General features: G+C 45.2%; 1 protein-coding gene across 1 annotated transcript in view; it reads left to right on the top strand.

Annotated features, from left to right (window-relative positions):
* Nucleotides 1–9,415: 9,415 nt before the first annotated feature.
* The window catches only part of NDRG1 (N-myc downstream regulated 1), a 61,475-nt gene continuing 59,188 nt past the window's right edge, over nucleotides 9,416–11,702 (top strand). Inside the window, exon 1 of the mRNA XM_082499640.1 lies at nucleotides 9,416–9,496. Coding sequence (XP_082355766.1) covers nucleotides 9,468–9,496 — 29 coding nt within the window. The 5' untranslated portion in view covers nucleotides 9,416–9,467. The remainder of the gene's footprint in view (nucleotides 9,497–11,702) is intronic.

Genomic DNA, 11,702 nt, shown 5'->3' with positions numbered 1-11,702 from the left:
CGTATTTGACTTTAGCATTGTGAGTTTTGACCTTCCCAGGCCAGCTCCTATGTGTTATGGTCTCAGCTGTGTGTGTCCATCTGAGCCTGCCTGTTTCTCTGAGTGCCTTCAATGGGGACAGTCTGCAGTCACCCAGTGTGTAAATGCAGAAGCACTTCCCCAGCAGGAATTAGGTGCTACCTTCACTAGGGTCTTTAAACTCATCCAAGCAAAGAGGGAAAGGCTTAATAAGGCTTCAGGCAGCCTGGATGCTGCTAACTTTGTTGAGGCACAGGCTCTGCTGACAGTCCTGTGGGATGGTCAGATGCTCATGAGGCTTCCACATGGAATGAGGCTTCTTGTACTCACGGTCAGCCTGAAGCAGATCTCTAGGCACAAATATTCCATGTCTTACAAGCTCCTGCCGTCATATCTAGTTTATTTGTGTCTATACCTTACACACAAACACTGAATAAACTGCATCTGCCCACAAGACCTGATTGTTTGTCCCTTTGCTTACATAGCAGTCTTGCTGCTTCAGCAAGACTAAGTATTTTGAGCATTTATTTGGCCCAAGCATTATTTGTGTGTCACATCTCCATCCATTCTGAAATCGCTGCCCATGAGTCCACTTTTACTCTCAGCCCTTCCGAAGTCCACATATCAACCTCCCTCTGCCAGCACAGAAAACATGTCCCTGTGTTGCCCGCCGGTGTCAGCTGCCCAGACTCCAGCGGTGCGCTCCCAGGTACACAGAGAAATGACACGCATCCTCAAATAATGCTGATGGACAAAGTCCAAAGGTTTCCTTCTTTTTCACCATCCTCCTGTCCCCGCACTCGAAGCTCTTGCTCGAGTTAAGTTCATTGACCTTGTCAAAGTCTTTCCTGCATTTCCACCCTTGCTCAGCTCATGCTTACCTTCTTTTTCTCCTTGTCCCACCCTTTGCCTCCCAACACCAGAGTTCCCACTGTTCTAGTGCCTTTCTGGGAAGCTCCATTTGTAGGACACTGATCAGTACTATGTCATGTAGGCTCTGATTTTAGGTTACCAACACTGTCTTCCTTCTTCTTCGCCTAGCTGAGCTTCTTCACCTAGGTTTCATCCTTGGAAACAGCAAACAACATTTCATGCTATAAAACAGCTGGTGGCAAAGGGGATGAATGTCCTCTCGCTGGAGTAAATCAGGAGTAACTCTAAATCTGGTGTGTTGCCATCCAAGTGGAAAAAAACAGGCCTGTGCACAAAATAATGCCGAGCGTGAAAGTTCAGTGTGCTGTGCCACTGTGAAAACCATGACCTGTGCACCTCATGTGATAGCAGTGCTAAATGAGCTTTGAAAAGAGAACATTTTTCTAGTGGCCTCTTAAAGAATGTGGGTGGCAAAACAGCGACAGTAATCAGCAGTTAATTGCAGTCACACATCAGTTTTCATTGGCGTTTACCAACTTTCCGTATAAAAGACATTGTTACACTTGAAAGCTGAGGTCAAGTTAGCTAATCATTCATAGTGTGTTTACTTTCTCTCAGGATTGTCTAGGAGGAATTGTACCTTGTGTTTTAAAGCTATTTCAAGCAAAGAGCCTAGAGTGAAATTGTTTAATTGATTTAAAGATTTTTATAGCTGACCTGCCAATGAAAGTGGTTCAGATAGCTAGCTGTGCTGTCTGGTGAGTTAGACTCGACTCCGCATTACAGTGATTGATGTGTGGAGTATCTCTGAGGAATTGATATGCCTTTTTGCAAAACGTTGATTTCAGTGAAATGGTGTTACGACGTATTTAAAACCATCCACTATGTCTGTTGCTAAAAATCATGGGACTGTGAGTCAGTCGTCTTGGATGACTTACGGTTCTGTCACTGATTCACCGAAAATGAATGTCTATACTTCACGCAGCATGAACCAAATGAAAGCTCAGACGCAAAAAGCAATCTAACCAAAGGGCCAGAGGGCTTGTCACTGGCTAATTAGGGTAAATTATACAGCTATAGTTTTATAAGGCTGTAGTGTTTCCAGTTACCGTGCATACTTGTTCAGCATGGACTAACAGTTCCTTTATAATCCTGTACCCAAGGTTATCTAATTGTACAATGGGTAAATAATATATTTTCCCAACTGAATAATGAACAGGCATAGTAAAGGGCTTTAAAAGGAATGTTTTAGTAATTGTGTTACAGTGAGTTTGTTTTCTTCAAGTTATGGAATATGACTTTCATAGATATATGGGGTAAATTAGGCTTTCAGTCACAATGTCTGTTTATATCCTGGTCTCTAAATTGAAGACACACGGATTCAACAAATGGACCACTCAGTGGATAAAGAACTGGCTGGACAGTCACACTCAAAGAGTTGTGGTCAACAGCTTGATGTCCAAGTGGAAAGCAGTGATGAGTGGCATTCCTCAGGGGTTGGTACTGGGGCCTGTACTGTTCAACATCTTTGTCGGCGACATGGACAGTGGGGTCAAGCGCACCCTCAGCAAGTTTGCTGATGATACCAAGCTCTTTGGCGAGGTAGACACGCTGGAGGGGAGGGATGCCATCCAGAGGGATCTGGACAGGCTGCAGAGGTGGGCCCCAGCCAACCTCATGCAGTTCAATAAGGCCAAGTGCAATGTCTTACATCTGGGTCGGAGCAATCCCAAGCACAAATACAGGCTCGGCGGGGAATGGCTGGAGAGCAGCCCTGAGGAGAAGGACCTGGGGGTGCTGATTGACAAGAAGCTCAACATGAGCTAGCAGTGTGTGATCGCAGCCCAGAAGGCCAACCGTATCCTGGGCTGCATCAAAAGAAGTGTGGCCAGCAGGTCAAAGGAGGTGATTCTTCCCCTCTACTCCACTCTCATGAGACCCCACCTGGAGTACTGCATCCAGCTCTGGAGTCCCCAACATAAGAAGGACATGGACCTGCTGGAGCGTGTCCAGAGGAGAGCCACGAGGATGAACCGAGGGCTGGAGCACCTCTCCTATGAGGAGAGGCTGAGCGAGTTGGGGCTGTTCAGCCTGGAGAAGAGAAGGCTCCGGGGAGATCTTATTGAGGCCTTCCAGTACCTAAATGGGGCCTACAGGAGAGCTGGGGAAGGAGTTTTTACTCGGACATGTAGTGATAGGATGAGGGGGAATGGCTTTAAGCCAGAAGAGGGCAGGTTCAGATTGAACATTAGGAAGACGTTTTTCACTTTGAGGGTGGAAGAGGTTGCCCAGAGAGGTTGTTGAGGCCTCATCCCTGGAGGTGTTGAAGGCCAGGCTGGACGTGGCCTTGGGCAACCTGGTCTAGCGGGAAGTGTCACTGCCTATGGCAGGGGGGTTGGAACTCGATGATCTTCAAGGTCCTTTCCAACCTAAACCATTCTATGATTCTATGATACTATGACAGGCCAAATATAGAATGGACTAAAAACCAAACAGAACTAGAATTTGTGTTTAACTATATGAACTAGTACAAGAGTCTGTAGTGAAAACAATTGGTGATTCAGTTTTGTCAGTAAATTATACTTTTTCCAGCCTCATTAACAACCCGGACTAGCAAATACCACCTTCTGCAGACAAAGGTAACCTTATCCCAAATTTATCACCCAGTCATTAACAGTCATTGAAGGCTGGAGAACTCCTGCCCCTGGGACAATTCCAGGACCCCAGCACCAAACCTGGCTGCTGCCCCTGTGGAGGAGAGAGCTTTAGCTCAGACCATCATCACAGCCGGTCTTCCCTTCTTCAGGGTCTGTTCTGACTCCTGCCTGCCACCCATCTCCCAAACATCTGGTCCTGCCTCTCAGCACACCACCGCTCCATGTGAGAGGGGCTGTGCCCCAGTGAAGCCACCCAGGGCAGACAGGGGAGCCATGGGTGGCGGCAGCAGCAGTGGCAGGGGGGCAGGTCTGCAAAGTGGTTTGCAGTGAACCAGTGCCAGGGAGCTCTGGCATCTGCCCTCGCAGCTCCTCTGTGTCTGGGGCACTTGCTGCTGGCTCTCTGCAGTGAAGTCATGATTATTTTATTTTTTCAGCTGCACTGGCATATGGCTCAGCTTCATACATCCAGCAAAATTAAATCCTTAGGCTCTGCCTTACTTTAACCTCCACATAACTTGCCTTTGGAGAACTGGTTGGTTAGTCCCCTCCATACCTCATCACGCAACACCGTGGTTACAAGCATTCACAGATGGAGAATAGGGACAGAACTTACATCACGTTTTCTAGAACTGACTCTTGACAAGACCCAAATAAGGAGAACCTTTCTCATCCCTTGAGGATTTCTTGCCACACATTGTATCTTTGCTTGCTTCCATGGTGATAACTACGCATGACTATGCTGTTGTCTTTTACGTACCTCCTGTATGGACCACCATGATTGGTGGAGCATGTCCTCCCATGCCACAAAGGAGCATGGAGGTCTCTGCTGGAGGTTCTCTATACTGAAAATCCCCAGTGCAAAGGGAACTGCCTTTGAGTTTGGTTGGGATCTAGGGCAGGTTGGAAGGACTGTCTTCAAGACAAGGTGCCAGGGAACTAAATGGGCACAGCTGAAAATTCACGTGCTTTCATACTCGATATTGTGATAAAAGCTTTCCTTATATGTTCATGTTCGACCTTCACTGATTGCTGCTGCCACTCTCTGTTTTTTCCCAAGGCAGCGTGTGTGTTGCTGTTGATACCACTGTAGTGCTGACAGGGCACTGGTTATTTACAGCCTCTGTGCTCGCCTGCTATTTCGCAAGCGTCAGTCACTGAACAAGCTCTGTGGTCAGGCTCATTCAGGAAGCAAAACATTGCTACTACGCACATCTGTTTGTGTATGTGCTTGGTACAGTCTTGAGTCAACTCTGACTCTCTGATCTTCTTTTCCCTACACCTTATTTTTAATGCATTTTTCTCCTCTTGTCCTGCCTTTTCCCTCCCAAATCTCTGTTCCTTCATTTCCAGAGAAAAGCAATAACTTACCTCTTGAATTAAAAAGATATGTTTCTAATTCCAGTATATTCACCTTGTTCATTGCCAAAAGTCATGAAAATCATGGAGATGTTGGAGGTTCAGAGGGAAAACCAGAACACAATACTGATGTCACAGTAATCCTTTATCACAGACAGGGGAAGGAAACCTACAGTGCTCCCAGCTCTGGAGATTGGCAGAGAAAATGGCATGAACGTTCAACTCTGCTCTCAGATAATTCCTCAGGAATGCTCTGAAAAGCAAATTATAGAGGGCAGTGCCATGGGGTGGTCCCTTGTGTTCACACTGAACTGGAAAATGGACTCCAAATTGCAATGGGAGAGGAGCTGGGGGCTCTTTATGCCTTGTGGTTCCCCTTCTTGAATCATTTTGGCCACAAGGATACAAAAGGCTTTGTTTTGCTCAAAAAAGGAAGGAGAAATCTTTGAAAAAGGCAAGTTTAGGCCAACTGTGCTAGTTTTAGTAGCTGGTACAGTGCACAATGCAGGGCTTTGTGCAGACTCCAAGGAGAAGAACATATGTGTGTATTTAAATGGGAAAGGAAAAGAAATGCTCTGTCAACTTACCAGGAGCTGAGATGTTTAGGGATCAGTTTCCTTAGTGAGTGTAATGGCATGAGAGCAGTTAGGAGACGATTAAGACCAACACACAAAGCAAAGCTCTCTGGAAGAGAGGTTTGCCCTGGACATATGATCTGTAGAGTGGATTACAACCGAAACGGATCTCTTTGTGAAGTGTGTTTGGATAACTAAAGCATAAGCACGAAAGGATCTTTTAGGTTTTGATTCTCCAGGAAACACTCCCTAGTAGGCAGAGCAAAGGTTGATAGTGACCCAAACAGATGTCCATCTAGTTAGACATCCTTCTGGGATGTGGTTGTATCAGTAGTTACCCCTTACATCTGCTTGTCACTGCCAATCTATTGGATGAGCCACTTCTGAGACTGTTGTTTATTTTCCTCATGGAAAACCAGATGGATTACTTTGTTCAGCTTGTACATCTGAGCTGATTTGCAGCAGCAGCTGACTGAAAAGTGCTCCCATAAATTGCCCTGCCTGCAGGGTGGTTGGCAGTCCCTGACAGCCAGGATAGCAGGGGAAGGAAGGTCTAGCAAAAGCTCCAAGAGGTGTAAAACCACCATCCAAAGCCTAGAAACCCTATATTCCCTCACTTCTCTCAACTGCCATATCTCCCTAGAACCTAGTGCACCAAGCTGCGAACTGTGGGCCCTGACAACTGCCACAGAGTGGGGAGACAGATTCCTGGGATCTAGAAACTAGGCAGGTAGAGGGACACCCCAAGTTCAGTTTGGGCAGCAGTGAAAAGAAGGATGGGATACATAGGCAGAAACTGTCTTCTACAGTTGCACAGCTCTGCTGCGCAATTCTTGCTTGCATTGGCAACGCCGATATATTGTGAATAATGGGAGGGATCTTTTATATGGGAACACCTTTTGTATTGCATATGTCCTACCTATCTGGAAAGTATCTTAAAATAAGTAACAGACACTTGTGAATGGGCCCCTGCTCCAGTACTCCTCTTGAAGCTGGGTCATGGTACAGACAAGAGCAGAAGATATCTGGGTCCACAAGGAGAGCCCATACAAAGCAGTCATCGGGCTCCCAGAAGGCCCTTCATCCCCAGCAGGCAGTGGTAACTCCACTTCTCTTCTGCTTCAGGCATATAAATCCAGAGTAGGACAGCAGTGCAGCAAACTTGTGCACCGCATGTGTCCTGTTGGGTAGGCAGTCCTTGTTCTGCATATTTAGATCATATTTATGCACTGTTTAGGGAATCTTATCTCTGGATTTCATTGTGAGGGCTGTGGATATACTGCCTAAGGCCTGGCATTCCTGAGGTCTGGCCAATGTCTGGCCACAGGTCCTCTGAGAGAAGTTTGTTTTGTTGTAGGGTCACCTCTCACTGCATGATGAAATGTGCTTTTGCTGTCTTGTGTTCAACGCTCGAGTTTTTAGACACTGGTCCTACCATGGAGCATCATGTTTTTGATGAGGAAAACACTGGGATTCAACTAAAAGTAGAGCATATCTCAGCAGGTGATTACAGTCAGTTACTTTCCACAATATTTCTGCTGTGCATACAGCAGTCTTTGACCCTGTGCAGCTGAAATATTAAACAGAATAACGAGCCACTCCTGGCCTTTCCTTACATGTCTGCACCCCTGCCCACCACCTCTCCCAGCAGTCAACCACTGTCGGGAACAACTGGTTCCTTTGCAGAGAGCCCAGCAGAAGGGAGGCCGACCTCTTCCCAGTGTGGCTGAATGAAGGAACCTGCTCCTTATACTTTTTGTAGCAGCAGGCTGCGTGCATATCAAAAAGAGATAAATTAAGCTGGCAGAAACCGTCTTTCACAATTTCATAACTCTCCTGAGCAATTTGGTTTGATTGCAACTGTCACCACAACAGTCACACCGCTGGATTGCTACAGGAGCTGAACAAGACCAACATCTTCCATTTGCTGCCCGCCTCAGGAACAGGCTTGGCTCCCTTGCGTTGCATGGGACAGTGACAGTCCCGGGGGAAGGAAAGCACTGAGACCACCAATCCACCTGATTGCCAATGGTGTCCTTCACCTCGTCTTTACACCAACAAATGCTGAGGCCTCTGGGCCACAGTGCTGTTGCACTACTTACCTAGTCAGTAGGTACCCCACCAGCTAAGGTATCCATGGGAAAGGGTATTTTTAAACCCTCTCTCAGCTGCTCTTCCTTCCCAGGTTAACATGTTGCCCATTAATCTGTCTTGAAACAAAGCTGAGAAAAACACGAACATGTGTTCTGCATGTGTGTCTAGTGAATAAGCAAAAAAATCCCCAAACCTAATGCGTCCTGTCTTCTCCCCTGTGCTTTTGGAAATCTGCTGCTGATTTCCATTAATTTTCTCAAAACATTTGGAAATCAGAAGGTCAGTCCTCTGAGATTTGTGGTCACCTGGTTTGAGTAACCTGAGGAGCTAACGCCAGATCTGTAGACCTTGTTAACTTGGCACATAAGGAAGGCTTTTATGAGGTTAAGTCCCAAATTTGTGCTTGGATGCTTTCCATAATTTTTAATTGATACTTGAATAGAAATTTTAAGCTGCTTTTACAGGGCCGTGCACCTCAAAGTTGTGTACACACAAAGCCCACACTACCTGGCTGCCCTTTGTTGACTTTTAGACAACCTTTTTCCTTGCATCCGTCTTAGACAGCCTTCTGTGGCTAATACTACATGGACAAGCTAGTTCATATGATTTGTCCTTCTGCCCTTAAAATCTACAGTGAGCATCAAACAACCAGCTGTGTCACCCCGTGGGGCTGTAATTACACCACTAAGCACTTGTTCGCTCTAGGAAGTGATCCTTGGCTCCTATCACAAGGTCCACTAAGGTGGTGATTTTATAATATGAAGGTGAGGGCACATCCTCAGGGGAAAGCACAAGATCCTGTGGGTTCAAAGACAACAGGGATGATGATAAATGCAATGCAAGGCATCTGGTTTGGTCTCACCCTCTCAGGCAGTGGGGAAGGCTACCTGTGGGAGGTGTCACCCAAACCATGTCAGGGTTTTGTCTTGGGCACAGCTGGTTGGATTGCTCCCCAAAAAATCCCAGGAGAGAAGTGACTTTGCATTGTGGGCAGTGAGGGGTTCGTTGCTTCAGTTTCTTCTCTGGATGGTTTTTATTTAACAAGGTAGGCAAACCCCCAGAGCACAGGTGGGAGATCTCGCTGTGCAGAGCCTGTTCTACAGTCCCTGCTCTCAGGGACAGAGATGATACAGTCCTTGGTTTTTGAAAGAGGCTCTCCTGCTTGAACTAATCACCCCTCATGTATTTTAGCTGTGGAAAGCAGGCACCAGGCATGGGGCTTTTAGGTTACAAAAACGCCCACCCTGCGTGTTGAAGATGCCCTTCACCAAAAGCTTTTCCTTTCTTCCCTCTTCAGCAGCTGGTTGACAGAAGGCCTTAGAGATTAGCTGCATTTCTGTGAGCTATTTATACTGAAATATTTTGTGTTGAAAGATGTAAGCCCTTTGTTTCCTGTGTATGTACACAGTGATCCCTGAGGGCAAGCAAATCCTGCTTTGTTTTGGATCAGATACATTGTGAATTACTGTTGTAAAACAGCCCTGACTGCACTTATATGAGTCAGTCTCACCTTCACGCTTCCACATGTCACCAGGCACTCTTGAATGTCTGTATGGCTTTCCAATTCCAGATCACTCTAGTTAAAACAAGTCTAATCGCCACTTGGGACAATGCTTCCAAAACATTTTCTCCAAAACAGTATTTCTTGATAATTTTTCCAGGCAGAGAAAGCATTTAGCTCCCTGGTTGAGCAAAATAAGAACACCCTCCAGTAATATGGTTGGCCAATTTGGTTGGCTGATATGTTGGATTAGGCAATCCTCATATGTAATGTAACCCTCACACCCTAAAATAAAAGGCTTGGGGCTTGGGGCCATACAGTATTCTCTGCTTCTCTGAATGGAGAAAGACTATGCTTCCACACATTCCACGTGAGAGGATCTAAAAAGGAAACATGGAGATGAGAATGATACAAAAACCCAGGTAGGCAAATATCTGGATAGATTTCACCTTAGATATTCCTTCTCTTCCTCCCTGCCTGTGGCAGAGTAGCTTGTCTGCTGGAGTGTATGATCAGGCTTCTGTGGGAAGAGAAGGCTCAGAGATGCAACCTCACAGGGAAGTCATGGCATGAGTGCCCAGGTGGGGATTTTTCTGTATGTCTCTGCATTGTGGAGAGCACCTGCAAAGATTGGGGATCTGAACAACCAGCTAGCTCCACACCAAGACAGCTTGATGGGACTGGAGAGCCTCTGACCAAAACTCCCATGGGTTCTCCAGCCCCCTAAGCAAGGACTCTGCCATAGGGAAAAATCCAGAAGTTTGAAGTGTGAATATTGGGCTTGGAAGAGAAGTCAGCTGGCAATGCAACAGGGTCTTTCTTGTCTCCAAGACAGTACACCTTTCATCCTCCCCTCAGCTCTGTGGTGAACCTGACGGGATCAGAAGCAATGGGCACAGAATTCAACCAAACATCAGGAAACATGTTTTTACTGTGTGGGTGACAGCACTGGCACAGGTTGCCCAGGGAGGTGGTGGAGTCTCCAACCTTGCAGATATCAAAAAAACACCTATACATGGTCCTGGGAAAATGGCTGTAGGTGGCCTTGCTTAAGCAGGGGGGTTGGACCAGATGACCTCCACAGGTCCTTTCCAGCTTCCACCATTATCTGTGATTCTGTGATTCTGTGAATCCACTGGAAAGGTCCCTTCCCCTGAAGCCTCCCACACACTGTGTTGTAGCAGAAGAGTTCAGCGTTAGCAGCAGTCCTCTGTTACAGTCCCTAACAGGGAGACAGTTTTATGTGATCCAGTATGAGTCACTGGAGTTGCAGGTCAATGGCCAAATTCTTCTTTTTGTTACACCCATTTAGTCCTGTGGGCTTCAGCGAGTGGGAGGGTAATGGAACAGGTCCAGATACATTTTATTAAGCAAAAATGCATTTTGGTCCAAGCTATTTCAAAAGTAGTCAATAAACAAAGCACACTTGAATACAAAGTCCTGAAAAGGTCACCCAAATCTTATCCTTTTGGGAAGAGAATTAATTTAAACAAGACTTGATTAAGGAATAGTACCATCCTAAAGGGGATTTTGCTTTTTCTTGGACAGTATAGGTGGCCATCAGTTGCTGAATCCTTCCTTGGTTGCACAATTTAGCGATGCAAACACAAAATGCTGTTATGTACCAGGCACCATTTACACTGCTAATTCCCCTGAAATGAGGTTTTATGCTAAGTGCTTCCACACTTCACTGGCACTCTGTTTGAAGAATTTAAATGTGAAGACCTTTCTCTTCACCTTAGCTTTGATTTGAGTATTTTATTTTCCGTTACTTGCAATTTGTCAGTACCACACTTATTAGGCGTGCTGCAACCTTAAAAGGCTTCTTCAGATCAACTCAAAACACCCTGAACATTTTTCCACTTTTTTATGATATCCTTTGGAGAAACTATGATGATTATTTTCCAGATTGAGATAGCAATACGTACCAAATGCCCCCATTCCCCCCAAATAAAAAAACCCAACCAAATGAAAAACCTGTCTATAAATGAATTATCATTATATGTTCTTTATGAAACTTTTCTAAGGCCAACACGTATGAAGAAGGATAGCAGACGAATCTGGGCTGCAATGTAGTTTTATTCTGCTCTGTAAAGCAACAGTGCTGTAGGAAGAAATGTCACTAGTGTTACAAATGTTGCTGCAAATTAACAAAAGTTAATTCTAACCAATAGTTTGTTATAATTGAGTCTTTCTACATGGGAATATTCTAGGGTATTGCTGATTATTTTTTTTTATTATTTTTAACCAAACATATTTATGGAGAATAAAACAAAAGATATTTGTGATTAGCAATTTTTATTTTACTAAGTGGAATATTCACACTTATTAGATTTCTGATTTCAATTACCAAAGGGAAATCCTCCACTTTTAAAGATAATAAAAAACCCCAGATGTATTTATACAGAACTTAGACAACAATTCCACATTTTTTCTCTGTTTTTTTTTTTCTCTGGCTTCTTCCTACCTCATATGCTGCACAGCCTTCTCAGTCTACCAGCCCTGATTGCTGGGATTGTGCCTGGCATTAAACATTTAACAGAGACCTTTTGTTGCTAACTGCATGGTTATGACAAACGGCAGATTGTTAAAGCACAAGCTGTGTTATCAGAAGTCAATCAATCAAGA

This window comes from Vanellus vanellus, assembly GCF_965231255.1.
Source record: "Vanellus vanellus genome assembly, chromosome: 2".
NCBI lineage: Eukaryota > Metazoa > Chordata > Aves > Charadriiformes > Charadriidae > Vanellus > Vanellus vanellus.
This window is presented reverse-complemented; position numbering and strand designations above follow the sequence as displayed.